The sequence below is a fragment of the Solenopsis invicta genome, chromosome 2 (assembly GCF_016802725.1).
Source record: "Solenopsis invicta isolate M01_SB chromosome 2, UNIL_Sinv_3.0, whole genome shotgun sequence".
Taxonomy (NCBI): domain Eukaryota; kingdom Metazoa; phylum Arthropoda; class Insecta; order Hymenoptera; family Formicidae; genus Solenopsis; species Solenopsis invicta.
In genome coordinates this window covers 1262455-1286778 of record NC_052665.1, presented here as the reverse complement: position 1 = coordinate 1286778, position 24324 = coordinate 1262455, and the positions used below count along the sequence as shown (strand labels likewise).

The window sequence follows — 24324 nt, the reverse complement described above, 5'->3', positions numbered from 1 at the left end:
CCAAGTGAAACTGACAGATAATTTTGTAATAATTGAAGAACAATGCGACTATAAACAAGACTTTGTATTTTTTGAAAGACCCACTGTAGCGTCGTATATCCTGGCTTAGCTATAAAAATGTTTCCTCACATTTGGTAGTACATATAATATTTAAGTAAATTATTTAAAAATAAATTATGTACTAATTAATTATTCGCAATATATCAATAATATCTGCGGAATATTGCTTCTAAAAGAAAATGCAATTTCCATAAAAATTACGTTACCATCCTATGAAATATGAGAAATCGTTTCCCTTTTCAGATTATTTAACGAAGTCATCCCTCATTTTCTTCTCCCTCCCTCCCTTCAATTTCGATTCATCTGTGATTTTAAGAACGTACCTAACAATTTGACTTTCTTACTTCGCGTTCGTCGGACTACCCTTGAAGAAAATTGCTGCCCATTTTTCCCCGTCATCCGGCCTCACCCCAATGAGGCTACCTTGAGTTAAAATCTGAAACTCGATGGCACGAAGATGCGTATCTTTTCGCGAAATAATCTTTTTCAGCGAGCTTACAAGATAATAAGTCACTTATTTCCAAATCATTTCAGATGCACGAATCAAGATAATATCCAAATTTAGTTGGTGACAGGTGACATGATAGCGTAAATGTCATCATCAAGCCGTATTGTCCAACGTCGCATTATGGCAAATATGTGGTTATACCAAATATATGTAATTTATAATATAGTATAATTTGAGCTACAACATAGAATTTGTATGTTATCTGGATTAGTAACATGGAGAATAATTTATATTATACTTGATGATAATATCGTTTTGTATACGTATATACAAAAAGGAAAACACAAAATTTGATATTAGACACATACACACACATGCGCGCATGAATATAATATAACATTGCTATTATATCGCATAACGTAATGAATACTTGAAAACAAGAGTCACGGGATTTTTCGGGGATTTACAACATATTTAAAACTCGCAGCTCGTTGACGAAGTGAAGCGGGAAGATAAAGAAAAGCTAAACCACGAAAGTTGTTAAGTATCAAATAGGGTTCGCCCCATTACACCGAAATACCCTCATAGCTTGGTTAGCCCTGCTTAGCCTGCTGTCTTCTTACTTTCACCCTAACAAGACTATAGACTTTTACAATTCCCATTCGCACTCTTATATACTTATAAAAGCGGTGTTTTCGTTGTTTTTTTTTTTTTTTTAGAGAAGTAAATGATTTTATTAACGCTACGAATAAAGACAATCGATTTTTTAATTAAATACGATTATTAAATATCGTTGTACGCAAAAATCTGAAGTATGAATTGAACATCGAGAGGAAAGAATTAGCACAAGAATTAAATTTCGTAATAATAATAAGCAATTAATAATAACAAACACAATTATTAAAGACAAGCAATGCTTTTAACAACGTAACGATATTGCTTGCAGTATTATTACAGATACAAAACGCTGCTATATTAAATTGATAGAATATAACGGAGGTAGAAAATAAAACGACTGCGATTGTTAGGAAACGGAAGTTTCGCGTCTCTGATTTTTAGCTCAGACCATGGCAAGAGCAATTACTTTAGGAATGATCGTCACGGGATAGGGCAGAGTGAACTTGCTTAAGGGAAGCGCGCAGGAGGTGGCGCGGGATGCAAGAAGTGGATTGTGCAGCGACAACGTTAATAAATCTCTGGTAATTAGAAAGAATGTCCCGGGGAGACGAAATTGCTAGTGGGCCCGACTTGGTCGGCCTGTTCATTTTTTACGCTACACGAGCGTTAAGATCTTTTAATGCCAGGTTATAAATGATTTGCGAAACCGGAGCGCTGTGCTCCTCGACGCACCGTATATATTCAGACAACCCGACAACCTTGCTCGTTAGTTACACCGGATTTGTTACAATTAAATTTAAAGATAGGCTGAGCGTCAAATGGGATATCCATTGACGCGAAAGGGATAGGTCAATTAGTAAAGCATTTGAGAAAATATGTACAATATTTTATATATAATACTAATTTCTATTTGACATTTGCTTTCTCGATACGCGTTATAATATACAAACATATTTTCGAACATCATATTAATGTGTATTTTTATATGAAAACTGTACGCGTCAATACTGTACGCGTCAATGGATCTTTTCAACTTGATCATGCAGAGATTTAAAATGTATAAGTTCCTAAAAATCAATAAATCCTCTTTGTTCGCGGAAAAAGTAATTATCAAATTACAAATCGGGATATAATAAATTCTCCGGGCCGGAAATATAGTTAAACGTTTCAATTGCTGCGCCGGCAGGTCCGGTAGGCAATACTAATTAAGTACTAGTGTACTCTCTTGACGGGAAGCCCCCCAGAATCCGGAAACGAGGGTAGATGTAATTAGGATGATGCCTGTAGCGAGGAACCCTTGACTTCGTTGCTCGCGCTTCTCTCCGCGGCACAAACGCACACTTACATTCATCCCTATGTAAAATGCACGCAACGTGGACCCAAGCTAGTTGTTTGTTAAGCTGGTTTCGAGTTTGATCATTCCTATCGGGCCACGGAGTATTAGTCTGTGTAATCCGCCCAATAACATGATCGGTCGTCGCTTTTAACTGCCCGAACGATCACAGAGGCGAGGATTGCGTAATCGATGCATTATCCTCTCGACTTTGTACCATCTTCCTCACGAGAGACGTCGGCGAAACGCGCGTCTGCGCTCGTGGGAACCGCTACTGTGGCGGCTAGTTGGACTTCTATTAATGTTGTACAGTCGGCGCGTCGAATTAGCATAAAGTTCCACGCCCGAGTGCCAGCGCGCCTGGAAATCAAACTTTCGTTGAATTTCGTGTACATATACATACGTGAACTATAGTGTTTTGCCTACCAGGTTTCACCGCACGTTGACGTTTTCGAGAAAATCAATTTTTCAAAAATACGCTATGTATTTCGGTAAAGTAGAACAATTAGAGAGTTTTTTAAAATACTTCTAGTAATTTTGTCCCTGCATAAATACCAAATTAACATGAAAGCGTCATCTTAGAACACGACTAAGAATTAATAAGATTGTATGAATTTTTAAAAAAGAATTAATATTAATTATAGCAAAATTATAGTAAATTATTGCAAATGTGTACAGCGTTCTATTTACATATAGTTATCATGAATAATAGAGAAAAACAGGACAAGCACACAATGATTCGTGTACATAACGATTAATTAGTCACAATTGTCACATAATAATGAGAGATTACATATACGTACAAAAATGTATCTAATATCTCCGATAAAAATGACTATTTGCATTTATATTATAATATGATTTAGAAATTAAATTAGAGAAAAGTGAGCTCAAGAGCCACGCAGGATGTCGGGTGCAAATAAATAACAAAAATCTCCAATGTCAGGCAAACGTTTCGACCTTTAATGACGGTCTTCCTCAGTGATAATACAAGTCTATAAAACAACAATCGCACTAATTAAGATATGAATTTATCACAATAAGCAAATAAAGAACAGAAATAAGAAATGAAAACAAGTTACCGAATAGATAGAGATTGTGCAAAACCGCGATGTACATCTTACTACAACGTCTTAGAATAATAATATTATGAAAGACCTCACAGAACGTGTGCCGAGACAAGAGTTTTGTAAAACCACATAGTTGGTTGCTAACAAATAAATAAATAAATAAGAGAAAGATATTAAAATGATGACTTTAAAACTTGTGGCAAACAACCATAAAAATTAAGTAATTAAAAAAGGTAAATAAACGAAAAATCAATAAAAAATTAAATAAATAAATAGAAAAGAATAAAAATGGAAGCTGTACAAGTCATTAGATATAAAATTGTAAAAAAACGCCTTATAAATTAATGTAAATTCAAAAAAAGGGGGAAAAAAGAAAATAAGCCGAAGCGAAAATTATATACAAAATACCTCTAAGCACCAAAACTCGTGTCACAGCCTTGAGATGGGATGTTACATCTCGGTGAGAATAGATACGAATAATAAGGACCGAAACGAGATAGCCTCGGTGGCCCGAACGAAAGGAATAGAAGGAGGGGTGATTTAGAAAATATTTAATATATGTCTTGGGAAATGTTTAAAGATGTTTAAGAATAGCGAATTAAGGTGTTTCGTGTAATTTTTGGCATTTAGCGGGTTAGCGGATGATCGTAAAAGTACTTTTGCTACGAGTCGAGTCGAAGAAACTTTATGCACCTACTTTCTCTAATTGCTGGACGTCAGAATCGCTAGTAAATTTTCTTGACAGAATCAACCACACCCCGTCCAGAACTCATCAGGATAAAAGTCTGAAGAAACACTTAGCACAGAGAGAGGGCAAAGCCCTCTTCTGTCGGAAGTAAAAATTCACCTACATTCACATTAGAACACTATCCATTATACTTATCGCAGGCTTAATCACATTTTATGCGATTTCCACGCATCCCACACGTTCCAGATGTGAGATATATCTCTTTTGCATAATTTTAAGATTATCATCCAGATTATTCTATTTACATGGGCTTTCGAGCAGTATAAATATCTTTTGGTTGATATTTCCTTATTGGTGGAAAAACTTGAGATCTTAAAGCGATAGTAATGCTTAAAAAAATAAAAAAATAAAAAAATAAAAAAAAATACCGATACTTTGAAAGAAGCCGTCCGACTAGGGAGTACTGTTCCGAGAGACCATTTTACGGTATGTAACGATCGCGTGTACGCGATACTTCGTGACTCTTGAATAATAACGAGTATGATAAGACGGCCTAGCATTAACAAATAAAACACTTTCTAGACGGAAATAAGCGGTGTTCCAGGATCTAGATTATGCCTAATAGAAAAAGTTCGCTGTGACCGGCTAAGTTTTCGTACTTTACGCGGGTCTTTTCGCAAGATTAATTTAATACGGATTAAGACTCGTCCAGAACTTAGACCCGTCCGGTCGGTTCGGAGACAATGTCGTTGCGCGAATCCCCGTCGTCGCGTTGTACCGTAAACAAAGCTCAATGTAAAACGGAATTAAAACGCTTTATTTATTTATTTATTTATTTTTAATTATACCGCGTCTCTCTAATCGGTCCTCTTGCTCCCTTGCGTTTGTATATTGCCGCGGGGTAAGTATTTACTGCATCCGCAATTACACTGCGCGGCTGCAACGCGGCGGAATTTCTTTTTTTTTCTCCCGGGAGATCCGTTATTCCATTGAAAGGTCGTCGATATCCGTGATGCTTGCCTTTAAAAAAAAATTGACGGGCGAAATGAAATACGTCATCGTCGATGGCGATATTTCATAGTTCCGGACGATCGATTCCGATGCGAAATTCCAACGAGAGACGTCGTTCCCCTTCGTCCCTTCGCGACGTCGTTCCAACTGCAAATTAAAGGCGTGCTCCACGCCGTCCCCTCCACGAAAATATTCGCCACTCTCACGTTTTCGGCATTCCGGAAACTCACGCGTACGCAAACAGCAAGTCGGATTCTTATAATCGACGCATCGCGCGTGAACTTAATTACGCGGCTCGACGCGAAAGGAGCCTCGCCGAGTGAATTTCTTAAACGATCAAGCCCCAACGTAATCCGCTTTCTTAAGTTTGCAAAGCCAGCGCGAGGAAGGAGTAGGACCGCGTGGAAGCTGCGGTTACGTTCGAATAATTAGCGAGATGGGATACTAAGTATCCGCAGTAGGCCGAGAGGGAATCTTGGGAGACGGCGGTGAGGAGACTCCACGGTTGGCTGCCGCTCGGGTCTGTAATTTCGATAATTATGGGTTAATGCGTTTAGCCACGTAGTGGCACACGTAGCAGGAACATGATTCCAGGCGTACGTGAGATACCTGCAAATTAATTAAACGATTACCGTACTCGGCCAAATAACACATAATTGTTCAATTGTTACGTGCTTATCGCGGACGTATAAATTTTGCGCAACTCAAAGTCACGAATCTCGTTCACTGTTGAAACTGTGATATAAAAATTTGTACGGTTCAGTGAGAACTACGTAAATTACCGTGAATAATTAGAATTAAAATATCTACGTACAGTCACGAAACTAATTGTCAGGTCACAGGCTATTGAGCGTTTATTTTATGTTATAAATTTTTCAAATATTATCATGGTTATTTTTAGAGCAAATTCTCGATTGCAAGTGAAAATCCTTGTCAGTGATACATTTTCATCAAAAGCATACGTGTATTCAAACTAAAAATATTCACTACCTGTTGTTAACAAAATTGGATTAAAGTTTATTTAAATTGCAAAGTGTCAATTGTACTTTATCTTTATCTGTTTTTACTTAAATCTAAAAATATGTGGATGAAACAGGTCAAGGAAATATTAACTTTAAAGGAACAAGGTAATCTTACAGATAGTCATATAATGAATTATCTAGACACATACAAGATATTGGGAATTTATTTTTTGCCACTCGTTATTTTAAACTACAAATCAAAAGCATACTTTTAAATTTGCTGCGATTGGAAATGCAATAGATATTTTCAACCGAGTTTCTTCTAAAAAATTAACATTTGGTAAATTTACAGCATAAAATACATAAATTTCTACATCTTGTGTTCGGACAATTAGTTTGGTGATTGCAGCTTCATTTAAACTTCGGCAATTGGATAAAGCGTCTCTAGACCATTTGTTATTACTAGTCCGTTTACTGCCTGTCCGTTACTACTGACTGTTACTACCAGCTGTCTATTACTACTAGTCATTTATGTCACTCGTTACCATCAGTCGCTGTACACGATTGATATGCAACAGCGCGCGTTGCGCTAATTCACGAAAATACCCGACCGAGAAAATCCGTAGTGTATAACAAAATGTTTACGTAAGAAGTTGCGTCAACACGCGCTTAAGTTTTGACGGCGTCGCTTCTTAAGAGCTTTCCCTCGCGAGCAAGGAGCTTCCCTTTATGATGAAACAATATCGTACGTCGCCTTTTTCACCCACCCGCATTTCTTCCGTTCCACCGGCGACCTCGTCTCGCCCACTCATGGTTTTCGTCGCCTCCGCCCTATCTGCATTCCTAGTCCCAACGAGCCGCAAAGGAATTCCAATTTTAAACAAAAGTTTCCTGACGGCAGTAACCTCTCTGGTCCTTCCCTCACCGCGCGCTCGCGCCGCTCCACTCCTTCGCATCTTCTACCTTCTCTGCTGTCGACATCGCGGATTCTAGGCGCGCGTTCATGCATGGCCCGACTATGAGCTAGGCACATCGCTTCTTTGTCTACTAACATGTTTCGTTCGTGCCTCCTTCGCCCATTACGGAAATTCTGTTGCTTCTTCGCCGAGCGAATTTTTTTTTCATTTTTACAATCACGAAATTGTTCTATCTTTTTTTTTCCTTCATGTCATATCTCACGATAGCACATTTTTGTAACGTAATTTATTAACGTAAAGGAAAGGTTTATATAATAATTCGCTCATACGGATAAATAATGTCCCATCCTATAAGAGCTTTAAAAAACGGATAACGCTCATCTTGCGAGCGTATCTTCCCGGATGTACTTGCCGGATATGCTTCAGCCGGTTAAAGAAAGCAAGAAGGATCGAAGACATGAAGAGGAATCGCGACATAACATGCACAGTGTATCGAGCCGCGAGCCTTCTCCGCTTTTTCTCGGATCGCCCATTTTAATGCCCTTCTCCTCCACGTCTCTGCGAATCGTCCGGGTAGAAAAAACGCGAGTTGCCGACGGGGAAAATCGTAGCGAGGGCGACGATAAACAAACGCTAATCCATAAATCCTCTTGCAAACGGCAGAAAGCACGCGCAATATACGTATCGCCGACTCGAGACGTACATCAACGCTGCGTCTGCTGCAATATCGATAAAACATTGATCCGCCATTCGTGCCTGAAGTCTCTTGTATAGGATTCGCAATGTACGTGGTGTGTGTGTGTGTGTGTGTGTGTGTGTGTGTGTGTGTGTGTGTGTGTGTGCGTGTGTGTGTGTGTGTGTGTGCCGTTAGGCATCCCCCGCGCCACGTCGAGCCGAGCCGGGCCGCGCCGTTCGCAGATATACCGAACGCGCTTGCATACAGAACACTATACCACCGTTTCGACGAGATTATATCCGACTCTCTGCATGCGTGCACCCGCTGCGCCCATCGGGTGCACACGTACGCGTCTGCCGGTATCGTGATCTACACGCGAATCACGAAAGCTCCGCGCATAATTCGACGCTAATGGTATTTGGGTCGGGCCGCGAGACTGATCTTCTAGCGACCAATCGCGTGGTGAAATCTGTATCATTATTCGAAAAAAAAAATGGCGCACACACAAATGTACGCGATCTAGGATAAACCAAGTCTTCCTAGTAATCGCAATTTCACAATATATGTGCAATATATGCGAAATAATTCGCGAACGTAATAATTTTCGCTTCAATCAACATGAAGTGAATGCAAACTGAATTAACGGCAAAATATCAAGTAATTCGATTTTGTTGATACAAAATGCTAGTCCAGTTATACAAGTTCAGTTGGTGTCTGTCTTTATTCGGCAAATCTATTCCAAGTCGACGGACGCTTCCGTCACACAATTGTAAACATCTCATGATGCCGCAAGATTCGTTCATACCCGCGTTTGATAACCGATTAATATTATTCTCGGTTACATGGTTCCGCTGATCGCGATCACCCTAATCCGGCTCTACCCGGTAGATCAAAGCACGCAAAATCAGGGAGCGTCTGCATTATCCGGGGCGATGGCGCTTAACGTTGCGCACCGTCGCGGATTTCGATGACCTATCCTACCGGCTAATACCCGCTTCTTGCCGGATCAAAGTGCGTATTTCCGTCGGGCAATGAATTGGCAAGCTCGTCTCTGAAGATGGTACTGTAATTATAAGGTTGACGGCGCGGTGGCGCGGCGGTGGCGGGGCGCAAGAAGGATGAGGATCGATGATGCTGGAACGGAAGAGAGGAGCGGAAAAGGGTTTGAGGAATAGGGTTGCGACGGAGAGGATGCGAGGAGATGAACGGTGCGGCGACGGCGGCGGCTCAAACACCGTTGCACAAAATTCACAATCTAATCCAACTAAGCAAATTACTCCCAACTTCCTGGGCGACAGCTACGCACGCTGTCCCTTCGCCCTGCATTCCCGCTAACTTAGATCAAAGGGAACCGGGGCGGCGTCCTTCTACGCGCGGGAATATCGCGCCCGACGTTTCATCTCACGGCGCCCGTACTTCCGGCGCCTCTTTTCCTCCAACCCCGGCCGTTTCATAGACGTCGTCAACTCGTGTACGGAGCATACGGGGCTTGGTTGGGCGATTGAACGCGCTCGACCGTTCTGCGATCGCGATCGAAGCAGACGCTCGTGTAACGAACGCATCGAAATGCATAGCTTGTCGTACTCAGCGATATGACGCAAGTTTAATGCGACCGACCTCGAATCGTCAATTTAATGTAATTACTGATTTTATATCTCAGCTTTTGATTCTGTATATTGTTAAAATATCTCGTGGATGGAACTGCCGTGTTCTACATGGCTGCGTACGTTATGTTAATACGTCAACTCTTTAGAAAATCATTACGTTCTACTTACGGACACACACGATCGCATCGAACGATGCATGCGTATCCGAATTATTTCAGCCGTGTAAATTGCAAAGTGGAAAATCATATCGGAATAATTGGATCACGTGAGTATCCGTACGATTAGGCTACAAATCCGAATAGCTTTTCGATCACGTGTATCATTTAGAGACGGTGAGCTCGCAATCGTACTTGCTTCTAGCTGAATAGCGGCAATTGCGAGATAGAGAGATGGCTGGAATCGACGTCGCCGGATCGCCGGCGGGTAGAGAGGTACGAGGAAAGGTAACACTTCCGGAACGCAATATCATTCGGAGCGAAACGGACCGTAATTCCCACTTGCTTGGTCTTCGGAGGCGAGGCAGCAGAAGCTGCGTCTGTTGATTATCCGGCTGGTAAACACGGCGCATTGTTATCGATTGGGCCAACAATCTGCCGCCCCCGTATTGACGCAATACTGCCTCGCAGTTGCATAATGAATGGTTGGCTAATGACCCTACGGAGCTTGCGGAAACCGCTGCGAGAGGATGACGGCGGGGGCCTGGGAGAGTCGAGCCACTTCCGGCATTAAACATGCACCACCGGCACGAACGAGTTATCCGAGACATTTATCCCGTTTGAGAGTTACCTGACATACCGTTTATCATATGCCGAGCTATTAAAAATTATGAAAAATTGTAAAATCAAATTTTTTTTTGTATTTTTACATCGACAACCAAAGATCCACGAACAATATCGATAACGATCGATAATTTAGAACAGTATATTCGCAAAAAAATTAGATGTATTTTTTGCTTTCTATTTAATTTTCTAAGAAATATACGTTCAATGTTGAATATGAAAAGTATTTACGTATTAAAATTATCTTTATGTAGATTACTACATAGCGTGTGGTAGCAACACAGACATCTGAAATAAAACGCGAGCCGCTTTGCATACATATCTAGTGAAGCATTCCTGCGGTGCTTTCTAAGAAACAGCCGCATTAATCTTCGAGCACCGCATAAATTGAGATTTATCTGTACTTTCGTAGTTATTAAATGTTTGTGTCATGGCATATGTAGTTTAACTCTAGAATGATGCACAATATTGGTAGTGATACGTAAACTTACGTTCGAGGAAAAAGGCTACTCTTAATTATGTAACATAAAAAAATTATACATTTCACTGGCATTGGCAAAATATTTATAATCTAGATCTTTATGAACACAAATAATCCAATTATTAACTTTAACATGGCAAGGTTGAACTCTCTGTTGATCAATGGCATAGCTCGGAAACAGCGTGGGTTCGAGTAGATGAAAGGAATGTGATACGTGCGTCTACGTAAAATTTACATTCAATACCACATTCTCAGACTAATAAATGTTAAGATAACGATTATTTAGCACAGAAATGGCTTCAAACTGCCTTACGATATAATAAATAGTATTTTTTGAATAAATGAACCGTACTATTAGTTACAGTCAATAACAATTATGCTATTTCTCTTTTTCAGCTCTGCTGAATACGCGGACGTTAACAAGCAGATTCTGACCACTAGTCTGACACGTCATTGTAAGTATCTTTGTTTAAATGTATCTAGTTGGTATATATATTTAGCAATTTAATTTTAGAAATAAAAGATATTGTTTGCGAAACAATAACTTGGATCTTTAGGAAAATAAGAACGGCGTTCAGTTAATTTAATCATCATAAATTTTCCAATAATCAGAAGTGCGCTTAATAAAGAGCTTCTCATTTCGAGGCATAAAGAAATCCGAATTGAGTTTCATCGTGCAGAGGGATTCTTTTACCCTAGTACCGCGAGACACGGTGAGACTTTCTTCGTATTTTTGTCGCGTGAATTATTCCTTTCTCGCGGGGGCTCAACGTCGTCTGCACCGTTACGCAACTTGTACTTTAGTACATCCCGACTGTGATTCTTTTGTAGCGGTAGCCGGCTTTCCGTCACTTTGCACGGTTTGCGTCGCGAGAGATGGTGAAACGTTAGACGAGGGTCGCGACTTTCGCATGAAACTTCCTCCACTTTTGTCCCCGGCTGACGCCATAACGACTCTAATCTCCTTACGCTTCAAGCTGTTTTTGCCGACCAAACGAAAGTGCTTACGGCGTTGACCAGTCGGGTAAGAGACTTACAATTTACTTGTATCTAAGAAGCTTTGCAGGACGCGTAGAATGTTGTCGCTATTCTGGGCTTTATTTAATGTTCATGTCATTTTACATTTGCGCCACGACGAAAGGTTATCCTCGCATCCGCCAGGGTGATTTTTTGCAAAAAGTGCTTCAGCGAATTTTATAATGTCGGAAAGAAACGGAAGAAAGAAACTCACAGAATTTTTTTGAAGCGGTGGAATTAAGAGCGACGTCAAGATTGCGAAAGAGCGCGTGTGGAAGCATTTACTCGCGATTGAATAGATTTATGCAGGGAGCTGCATGAATCCTTACGCGACAATCCTATAGTTTCGTGAATTTTACAACGCACGTACGGTAAAGAACAACTCCTTGTTCTCGTAACTGCGTGAACGAGTGTTGACTACATCCATGATTAGTGCACAGAGTGCTCCTAAAATGTTTAATCTAACTTCAACAGCGCGTTCTACTGAACAAAATAATGAGAAAAGTTCATATAAACGAACAACCATCAAACGCTAACTTTTATTTACCTTTGTTATCTCGCATTTTAATTTGAGTGGTCGGAGTGATTTGTAATTAGAAATAATTCTAGGATGTACTTACTAAGAAAAGTTACATTTCAAATATACTATATATTGCCATTCTATGCGCCGAACCTCGTAGTAATTCGTGTATACCTGCACGTATTCTCAGACATCTACGTCACACAATTGCAAATTAGAGCAAACGTTTGATAAATGATTTATGTATGCGCTAAATGTTCATAATTGGCAAATGTAGTTTGCAATCTTAATCCTTTCCGCATTAGAGCAACGCGGTTATTTGATGTAATAATAAGCGAGAGAAATAGTCTAGTTTAATGACATTCCTTAAATCTCATTGTTGCAACGTGTGCATAAGACATGCACAATTCCGATATAAATCGGGGTAAGAAGCATTGAATGTTTTAGATGGCGAGAGTGCATTAAACAGTCCGTAAAATTTCCTCACGGAAATCTACCAACACGTGCGAAATTTCGTTTCTATTTATAGCTTATTCTCTTCTACGGGGTTGTAGAACGTTTCAGAACATTTCACGGATGTAGTGTTGAATGAATCATCCCGCGTTCCTACGCATGACACCCCAGGGGCTTTCGAAGGACAATCCAATTTCCACGACCAGTCTTTCGTTTCAAGAATGTTGTTTTCTGCAGGTCGGAAAAGTGACAGTCTGAAAGTCTCGGGGACCTCGTGCTTTCTTTTTCGACGATATCAGATAGATTTTGTCTTTTTTTTTTATCAAATTCGTATCTCTGTATATTATAAGTCAATCGCTCGGCCATGTTCGGATGCACAGTGTCGCTCCAATTTTCTTGAACATACATACGAACTGTTTATCTTCGCTTACAAAACTTAATTAAGCAGATATAAAGCCTCGATAAACCTACATCCATATTTTCGCTTATCGCATTATGTTGCAATTATTGCAAAAATTAATTATTCCTCGTGGGACTGGAAGTATTTGACTCATCGGGGAATCGTCACTCACGTCCGGACATTTATTTCAGTTACGTCCGATATAACAACGTTAAGTGAAATAAATTTCACTTTGATTAATTTACTTATAATAAAGCCGTGAATATATAATGTTTTTATATTTATTATTATTATTAAGAAATTCGTATTATATCATGCATAATAACAAATTAAAGGATGACTTCTGCAACTTACAATTGCCATTTTTGCATTAAATTTCTACACTTTACGATCGTAACTAGTATATCGTAATTTTGCTGAGCGCCATGAGACAAATCTCCTATATTCGCGGACCAGCAAAAACAGATCAGGGTCGACGATTGCGCGACACGTAATCCCACCCGGAGAATCGTTAAATGGTTCGTGCGACTTCGTGTTAGTGAGAAACGACGTTCATCTAGCAACATCCAACGGAGCCAAAGTGGGTTTACATCGCAGTTAAGTTTCATCGTAACGCCCCCGCGACGGTTGGATGCCGTGATGCTAAACCGTCTTTCCTGCAGTCAGTGACGACGTCGCGCAGGGTGGATTTACCGACCATTTGGCAAATGAAGACGAAACTACATCGTAGATTGCGGAACGAGAGCGTAGGAGTGTAGGACGCAATAGAGTGTCGAGTACCGTAATGTATCTATCGGCAGATCTCTATCAGCAATAATTAATTATACCGTCGCGATTTCGATAACAACAGAAATATCGAATCGCAATCGAGAATTTTATCATTCTATAACTGCAATCAGCGCGATACTCCTTGCTCTGTGAAACAGGATCTTATTGCTCGAGATTGCGTTTGCACCGATGCGCCGATTATTTTCGCATTCCGATTCCAAAGCACGCTTTCGAGAGTGCAATGCACGCTGCTACGTACGTATATTTGTGATTAAATAGAAGAGTCATTATCAAGAATAATTGAGCTTCAAAGAGTCGCTAACAATCGACTTTGTAATCACTGCAATCGAACGGAACGGTCGTTAGAACCCGATGCCTTCCTTCTCTGATCTCGAACGAGACGTCTATAAACGGCGCGACGATGGACCCGTTTGCTTTCTATCGACTGCTACTTTGAACTTTCGATAGCACTCAGTCTATGACACGTGGAAGCTCTCTTTCGAAGTAAATTAAACGGAAATCATTACCTCTCTCTCTCTCTCTCTCGCTCGTTCTCTCTATTCCTATTCCGAGGGTATCTCTTTCGCCTTTCATCGCTGTTAGCTTGCTACGCAAGCATCACTCTTCATTCTGCGCATCGTTTTGTTTGCGATAAAGAGTATATATCTTTTAGTTGTTCGGTATAGAAAATCTTTATTCATCGCGCAAGATACTAGATTATTAATAAATCAATCTCTGTTCGTACAGAAATAAAATAATATTTCCACGTGGATCGTTACTCGAAATAAATAGAGATTCATTAAAAATACATAAGATATTGATGGAATAATAAAATAAATATTAATACAGCGCCGACTAATGCTAACGAGCAAAAATATGCTTTCGGAATTTCCAAGGTGATACATCTATAATTTGTTTGTAAAAAGAGAGTGCCACGTACATGTGACGGTTATTCGATACTTGTGTGCCTGCTCACCGTGCTAAAAATTTCCGGAAAAATAAATACTGCACTGATGCTGGAGCCACATTCGTGTCAATATATTCACGCCCTGGCGATGCCTCGCGGTTTTTCGATTTTGTCAGGGTAAACAAAATTTATGAGTAAACCGCTTCACTGTAATGTTATAATGCCATCCATCCTCATCGATTATCACCGCTTTTAATAACTTCTATCTCGTCTCCATGAATCATCATCAATCGCGCGACAGATTTTGAAATATATTTAAAACTCTTCTATCAGAAAGAGAGAGAGAGAGAGAGAGAGAGAGAAGAGGAAAAGGAGGAGGATAGGAGAAAAAGAGAGGAGTCAGGAGTCTAGAAACAGATTCATCTCGATCGATGACAAATTATTACAAAAAACATGATGCCAAAACATGATGCACGTAAGCGATCATATTTATGAATTAAATAATAAATATAGTAATAAATATTTATTTAATTGAAACGTGTGAAAAATTTGTAACGTGTGAAAAGAATAATTTTACTGTAATATATAAAAATTTAGCTAGATACAGATCAGAAAATAATTTTATTCAACGATCAATAAACTATGCATTCAAGTATGATAACATTGCTATGAAAAATTTTGACATTGTAATAATCATTTTAAACGTCAATATAAATTTTAGATATTTCAACAGAATTTTATTTCATATTTGTATTTCAGCGAAATCGTTCTTTTCATGTAAAAACGTTCTTAAAAGTTAAAATATTTAATAGCGAGTGTATATATAGTATGTATATATAAAAAATAAGGATGTAGTGTAATGGACTCATTGATATGTAAATTTCTCCCGAGTAAACTGAACAGCGAAAAAAGAACAATGCATGTCGTTAATTCGTCGATACAAACGATCCACCTGATCGAGCAAGCAAGTTCATCTTCGTGAGAGATAACACCGGGCGTGCACGATAGGTCGCGACAAAAGTTAACGAGATGGTGTTAATTAAATCCCGCACGGTCGATCGCGAGTGGGAAAATTTGACAATGGCCTGTGCCTACACGTTCTCGTTGGTGCATAGGACATACATACACACATATACGTGCACGTGGATACATATATATTGTATTATACATACATACATTACACACACGTACGTACGTATAGATATACAATATACGTCAGCTTGTCTATGCATCGACGCGCAACGCTACCACGACGGATCGGTCGGTGGGCACGGCCGGTGGTCGAACTCCGATGAATCGATGACCGCTTTTAGTAATGATGTGTACATGGCAGGCCATCCTCTCCCGATGGAACGCCGCGCCGGGGTCAACGCAGGACGCCGCGGCCGCACCGGAGGATCGTATGTAGTGGCAGCCGGAGTTTGCCGAGGGGGACTTATTACGTCCCTGGAATTACCATATAAATTATCGCGTGATGAACCCGCCGGAGTGCGAAACCGTGCACGCTTCGGCCTTTGTCGAGGTTTCGGTTATGGTTAATCGGCCACGCCGTTTAATTGACATTCTGCACCGCAAAATGCCGCGGAGGCCCCGCCGCTGCCGTGTAATTTTCTTCATCGCGCTATCTATTCGATCCAGGGACCGTGATTGACGGCCACGTTTAGATCAATTTTACCCAAGTGCTTGGATTTTCGCGTAATCCACAAATTTTCTCCGAGATTACGGTATTTGTCGCGAGGAAATAACATTTCATCGTTGAGGATGTTGTGTGGCAGTGTAATACTAGCTAAAAGTTATCGAAATTTTCAAAATGCAAGTTCCTTAGGTTTAATTTCTTTTTTCTAATCAGTGACAAGTACTTTGACGCAACTTGAAAGCCTTCTACGGTCGCAGCTAGATCTGCTAGATCTTCGTGCTTGTTTTTATTTGCGTGATTTTGTATACCTTTCTCGAATTCAATGAACTGCGCGCCGAATTGTTTTTTCAGTCATAACAAAGCTCTACATTGAACAAGATTAAGTAATATCACGTATTATTAAATTTGAAATTAATATTAACTTTTCCCCCTCCCTGAAAAAAACTGTAAAGAATTTATTGCGAAAAATATCATCTCAGCTAGGGTTCGAACCTGCGACCATAGAAGGCTTTCAAGTTGTGTTGTTTCATTAACGGTCAAATATCTCTCTACTTTACAAATATTTTGGTTGTAAATGTTGGTTCTCGAAACCAACATGCAAAGAAAAACCATCGAAAAATTTGGTAAATAACTTTTTTAAACGAGTTCCTGAATCGAAATAAACTTTTGCACGATTTATTAGAGTTTTATTAGTATATGTTAAAAATTTGATTTAATTCGTAATGCTACTTCCTCACGAAATAAATACTAAATGCAGTTTTATATAATTTTATCAAGAGTAAACAAAAATTAAATAACTTTTAAAATAATAAGAAAATTGTGCTCAACATAAATACTAAAACATAATAATAAAACAATTTGAAATTTTTATGCTTTTGGCAATGCTTTGAGATGCAACACATACATCCTTAAACAGGAATTAATAACCAAAAGACTCGTTCATCTCTAATTCATGAGACATTAATAATAAGTAATCTCTTCGTTCATTATAGAAGAATGTTTGTTACGTTGCATTGGCAATGTTACCTATTCAAAATACTGTATATAATTCTGTGCATCTTGGATTACGTGCGGCAAAGCGTCGAGAAATGCACATGCCAAGCATAAAGTAAATTTATGCCTGTGCATGCAGTGTGCGTAATCTGAATTATAAACAGCGACATATGCTATAATTAACGTGTATTCAAATTTCTATCGCTAAAGTCGTGCCTCACGGGCACTTCGGAAACGTTACTCAGATTAAAGCTGCATAATTAGCCGGTGCGATGATATCGAGGCGGTAGCGACGGTGGTCCATGACGGGAAGCTGGGTGAGTGTACCTAATGTTTAAGGCCGCGCCTTCTTGACGAGCAAGGGGTTCGCGCGATCCCAATGAATATGCAAAAGTCCTTCTCGAACCATATCTGGCTACACAGGCCGCCAGTCTATGTTTCATGCATTCAGATGCCCTTCTTACATTCCTGAAAGGTGAATGGCACCATGGCTCGAACAATGTCGTCTAATGTTACCTTCATTAGATGCCGTTTAAAAACCCGGTCCACATTTCTCGTGAAATTCCCACCGCGACGTGGTATGCAAATCCCACTCAATTCGCGCGAACACGAGGAAACTCTTAAAGCCTTTTATAGTATGCCTTCTCTAAGACTGAATTCGTGGTCTGAAAGTCGGAGTGCCACTATATTCTCAAGTGTAGGTATTACGAGACGACTTTTCGCGCGGGTTATACATATACATGTGGCTCGAGGATTTTTAACCCCTTTCTAAGAGGTTACGACACGCGCAGACTGATTTATATTTACAGAGTAGCGAATATCGCGGCGCGCCGCGAGTACCGTGAAATCTGACATACGTTTCGCGCGTTTCCCCTGTGAACAAAATTTTCGTTTATTTAATACGATAAACGGTGCGCGTGGAACCAAAGCGTTGCACACTTTCGTTATTCTCGCAAGAGCAATTTGGTATTGTCGTTGAGAAATGGTGAAAAACTTTCGCGTTCATGTTGACTTATTATTACACAAGTGAAAACAATTTCGGCAATAATAAACACGTGTGACGTGCCTCAATGCTAAGAACTTCTGTTCTAATACTCGACCCGACATCCGACGTCGGATGCGCAGCCAACGAATTTTCTCGAGATTGCACTGCGACCCCTCGTAAGATTATGATTTTTGGCACCAACTTTGCCTTACTAGAACCAGCTCGAACATCTCCGCAACAATCTTATTAACCATGATAACTCGCAATACGTGATAAGAGAAGAACTTTATATGACATTTAATCCTTGCTACCGAGCTTTACCTATTACCTCTGCGATACAAAACTTTGCCAAATTTAATTAGAATATATTTTATTTTATAATATATAAGACGATTTTATTTTTGCTAATTGTTTTTACAAAGAAGCAAAATCTTTCCTTTAATCATCAAAAGATTGAAATTAGTCATTAGATAAATATCTCTTCTTAAAAAATATTTCTTGCTCTCTGTTCTTTCTTCCAAAGCTTTAATGTTAAATTTTTACGATGAAGAGAGCAGTATGTGATAATGGTAGAATCATACTCGCAGTCAGCAAGTCCCTGACAGCCCTCTTCGCGAAGCACTTTATATCGTACAAGCCCATTATATTATCAGCCACGTGTTATAAGTTATAGCAATAAGAGTTCCCCGCGGCTGGATGGTCTACTTTATGTTTACGACCCCTTGTAAAAATTTTCTATTAAAACGACGAATGCTGTTCGCAACCGTGAAATAGGCAGTACAGAGTGTAATACTGGAGGAGGTATACAATGCTATAGTATCTATTTTTTCCACCATGGAATTTTTCCTCTGTTACGATGGCATGAAAAATTGCGCCTTGAACGTTGCTGTAATCACGCACGTAAATTGAAAATTATTCCTCGATCGTTTTATTCGCGAAACTAATTTCGAAACACGGGCTTATCCAAGACCACCGATCGAGTGATAAAACAATAGCCGATCGAGAATAAATAATGCGCAAATTTTTACACAGTTCGTAAAATGTTCTAAAGACGCATCATGATAATTAAATATTTATACGATAACGAGCAATTAACAAAATATACACATAAAATATATAATCCCGCAAGCCCAACATTTTCAGACCTTGATAAATTTATACTTCTTCGATTAACGAAGAAAATAAATAAACGGGATATATATAGTTACTATTATATTTTTAAAATTATGGACACAGTTATTATTATATTTAAAAATTATAGATTATTATTATTAAATTTGTTTTGGCATTCTCGTTTGCTCTTCTTTTTTCGTCGTTCGTTAATAAAATAAAATTTGTTTCACCGAACTATTGTAAATCAGAAGAGAATCACACAGGATACAAACGTCAAATACATAACGCAATTGATCCGATCGATATTAAGTATCACTTCACGCGTCATTCAAATTGCTTTAGTGAGTTGCTTAGTTAAGAATATCGAGGTTATGAGAAATATCGGTCAATAACGTGAAATCACAAAGACTGACGGGAGAGATCGTGCTTAACGTTCCTCTCGCTTTGCTCGAAAAGAGGCACTCGACTGTGCTTGCGGGTTCTTCGTTAACTCAGCTCGCACCGCGGAAGGTTTCCGATTCACTTATGGTTTGACAAGTCGCCCACATTCTCGACGCACTTACGCGAACGAAGGAGGATGCGAAGGGCCGACGAAACAAAACATCGTAGAGTGCCCTCGTGTGTAGAGGATGCGACCTGTTAGCTACTATTGAGGCAAGTGAGAAAAGTGGCTGTGAGAGGTGCACGGCGATGCATAAGGGGCGCGCGGCGTTTCCCAAGTACGGTTTATCCCTCGCCCGGCTTTGCGACGCATTGAGATTTATTAACGCGACGCCCGACACCGCAGGATGTCTCCCCATAAATTTCACGGTTGCAAATTTCTGGGAATTCACGCCGATATGCTCGTGGTTATGAACCGTCTCTCGTTTACCTCTCTCCCGCTCTCTCGCCCTCCGATTTGAAATTATAGTTGGATAAAGCTCGTCATTCTGCAACGCGATTCCCTCTATTTGCAGCATTTCAATATTACGATCATCGTCGAATCATTTTTAAAAATGTGTGCACAAAAGCGTTGTTTATTAAATACGAATTATAAATTTATGACGTATACATTACAACCATTATTGTACTTTTATAAAATCAATCTGGCGCAGCGCACGTGTGTGTGTGTGTGTATGTGTGTGTGTGTGTGTGTGTTTGCCACGTATACAGAATTTAATTTACTTCCATCTCATTCAATTTTCATATAATATTTGTCGAGCAAATTCCCTGACCAATTCTATCGGATACAGCCATCGGTAAACGGCCGTATTTATTTTCTTTCATTGAAATGGGATCGTGTGTGCTTCATGAGATTGTTTTTGCCATATTCACATTTATATCACGTTTGAAAGTCCACAATTATTACGTATCATTAATCGTGCAAATATGATCGATGAGAGATATCTTCGCGTGCCGACAATGACAATGGATTAGCATTAATTCCGTTCTTCGAATACGTGACTGAAAACGTAACACGGCCATCCCATTTGTGATACCAGACCTAAACTGAAATTTCATAGTCCAAGGAACAGTGAGTGATCTTAAGACATCACTGTTCGGTTCTCCCTCGGAGCATCAATCAGCGGTCCCTGCAATCAAGGGAGAGCAACGGCGAGCGAGGACGTCTCTATGGGAATTTCGAGAAGCATCCACCACTCAATTATCTGCCACCATACACATTCAAGATCTTATCGATCTACAGAGGTCTCTGTTTGAAGGAGGGTCAACAAGAAAATTCTACGCGAAAATCTAGAATCGCTTCGACTACAATAACCGAATATAAAATACTCTTTAACAATAACGACAAGGCTTCATCAATCGTATCATCGGAATCAGAAATCGAATTTAAGAAATGTAATAAAATCGCTTATTTCGAACAGTTGTTAATTAATCAATCGAGAAATGTAGAATAGATTGCATATGTAACATTATCGTTTTGTGCATTTGTCTAATAGATAAGCGAAAATTGCTTTTTAACGCTCCGTTATTGGCAACATCTATTATACTATTGAAACCAGAGAAGAACGTCATCTTCTTTACGTATTAATGCATAACTGATAACGCATAATTACATCCTACAGCCCAGACATAAACAAGCCTGTCAGCGCATTCAAGTCAGAATTACTCGCGTTGAATATTAGCAAATGTCGAGTATGCAATTCGATTTCGTTCGGCCCTCAATGATTTCGAGCAACAGCCGTGAATGCCTAATGAGTCGCTGTTGTTCAACGTTGACGTATTATCGGCGCTCCGTAATGGCATCATTGTTATTCCACGCAACAATTTTCGTGTTATGTTTGGCTCGTCATTCGACATTCTCGTACAAATCTTGAGATTTTCTCTCACGCGCAGATACACGTGTTAAAAGCAGGATTTAGCACTCCTATAATTGCTTCGAACGTGAAATTGACTTCAATATCTTTTCATCTCGCATCGTAACAGGAATATATCTCCTACACGCATAATAAAATCTATAGGGGAACATTCAACTTTTTAATATTTTTTTTTGGTAGGACTCTTACTTTGTGCTGCGATGTGTTATTATATAACTTGTCAAACGTTTGTTGCAGATGCTGCAGTGATGGACAGCGAGGGCACGTTGGGCCGCGGCCATGCAAATGGGGGCCGTGGGCTGCGCCGTCAGCGGTCCCTGGAATGGAGAGAACGGCGCGGTTACGGAACCGGTGGCCAATCCAGTAGCGATGATGAAGATAACGCACGTCACGCAGTGGGGCCCGTGTCGAGTTCATCCGTTACAAGAGGCGCTCGTAGTCCCGGCCAAGTCTTTGCATCCATTTTGGCGCAACAATACGGCAGTAAGTGACAGCTTTATTCTCTATCGTAAACTTTGATTTATTTTATTTTATTTTATTTTTTTAATATATAAAAAACTCAGTAAATCTCGATCGCATTTGAAAAAAAGATAAATTGAAATATTTTATTTCAGTCACTTAATAACACCGTTATTATCGTTTGAAAGTATTTTTTCTCTGGTTCTCCGTTAATTTCAAATTTGTATTACAATTAACATAAAGTAGCGTGTACTAACAAATAAACTAACAAACAAGACAAGAAAATGAACAAGAAAATTGATACGCGTTGCATATCGTTGCATATTTATATTCGATACATGTCGTAAATCTGCGATACAACCCCATGTTTGTTATATTCAACGGAACGATACTCGTGTATATTTGCAATCGTCCGAATCTATACCGAAAAAACGTGATTCTGCCAACAATCACTGTTTCGTTGTTGATTTTTTCATCGAGATATCTACTTTTGATTTACAGTTGATCCTATTTTCATGAACGAATCCAGTAACAATATAATATTATAATATTTGTTCGATATAATGATTTTTCGATCGACAGAAACGCAATTTTAGTGCATTGACACGCTCTAACTTGTTCTACTGTAGTAGAATATCTTCGTTTAGCGCTTAGCAATATTTATATACAAACATTTATATATATATAAACATTATTAATTTAATAACAGGATTATAGATTTCTATTTGATAATAATAATTAAAAATATTGTTTTAACATAAACATATGGTCAAATAATAAAGAAAAATAATACTTTTGTAAACTAATTTGATTTTAATCCAACTTGACTTTAATAAAATAATAATAATCTCGTTGTATAATGGCAATCCCAATATTTCGATAAATATTTGTTGTTCCGCTAAAAGCATAATAAACTGATATAATTTATTTTCTAAAAAGCACTTTTATAATTGAATTGTTGTTCATCAAACTGTTCTCATTTTCGAATTAAAGCATCAACGCAAGAAAAATCTAGACTTAATAAAAGATCGCGAGAGCTTAATGCCAGATTTTACGCGTGAATGAATGCAACGTGTAAATGACACGGAACGTTATCAACTATCCCGTTATTAAGTCGGATTGCGTGTCGTGACTTTCGCAACTGCTTTAATTGCGGCGCGTCAGACTAAAGTTGCTTCTCTTTTTCTTCTATTTGATCTGGTATACCAATAACCAAGTTTTACGTGCCTCGTTCATCATATTCCATCAAACACCCAGGAGCTCGCCCATTCAGTCCGCTTCCCTTAATCTCGCCTCGGCTTTCCACCAAACGCGTAGATTAAAGGATTTACGAAATTAGTTTTACTTCCTCGCGTCGTCTACAAGCACTGCCGGATATTACGTTCGAAGACCAAAATCAAGATTGCCGCGCGGCGCAGCGCGACAACCTCCTTCTAATATAATACCTAATATAATAATAAGTGTGAACACTTTGAAAAGTAAATGAAGCCTCGCGAATAATAATTTTCACAGTGCATTACGTATACGTAGCAACGCGCGTTACGTCTCGAAGCTCTGTCCCGTACGTTTGATTGTGTCAGTATGAATGTACCTCGCGTGTGCAAAAAAAAAAAATAAATAAAAAACACATTCCAGCTCTAATGACGGCACAACAAACTGGGTCGGAAAGAATAATGCAATAAGTCGGGATAAGTTGTCTCATATGGTATTCCGTTATCTGTTCCCCTAATATCTACTTCATCATCTCCCTCGCCGCTTCACCATTCCCACGTTTCATCGATTCGTCTTGAGGTCGAGCAAAGTAGGGGACGTTGCGCGCATCGACGATAGGGACGAACTCAATTAATAGCGATAGTCCGGTTTATACTATATTTCTTGGTTGCGGTATAAAGCGAGAGGGAGAGATAGAGAGGGAGAGTCCAGCAGTCCACCTCACGTCTGTCTGCATTTGTTCCAATTCACTTGCTGCCGATTACCGCGCTGCCTCTCCTCACCGATCCCACGTCGTCGTCCTACCCCATTTTCATCCCTATTCTCCCATTTCCTCTGCCCCGTATCTGCGCCCCGACCCCTTCCCTCGAGCCCATCTACCACTCGACTCGGTGGGT

At 39.5% G+C, this 24324-nt stretch overlaps 1 protein-coding gene across 5 annotated transcripts in view; it reads left to right on the top strand.

Annotated features, from left to right (window-relative positions):
* Nucleotides 1-24324, top strand: part of LOC105196443 (teneurin-a) — a 480887-nt gene that overhangs the window by 133898 nt on the left and 322665 nt on the right. For all 5 annotated transcript variants that reach the window (XM_039446048.1, XM_039446047.1, XM_039446051.1 and 2 more), the window contains exons 3-4: nt 11047-11105; nt 21995-22240. In XM_039446048.1, coding sequence (XP_039301982.1) covers nt 22006-22240 — 235 coding nt within the window. In that variant the 5' untranslated portion in view covers nt 11047-11105; nt 21995-22005. The remainder of the gene's footprint in view (nt 1-11046; nt 11106-21994; nt 22241-24324) is intronic.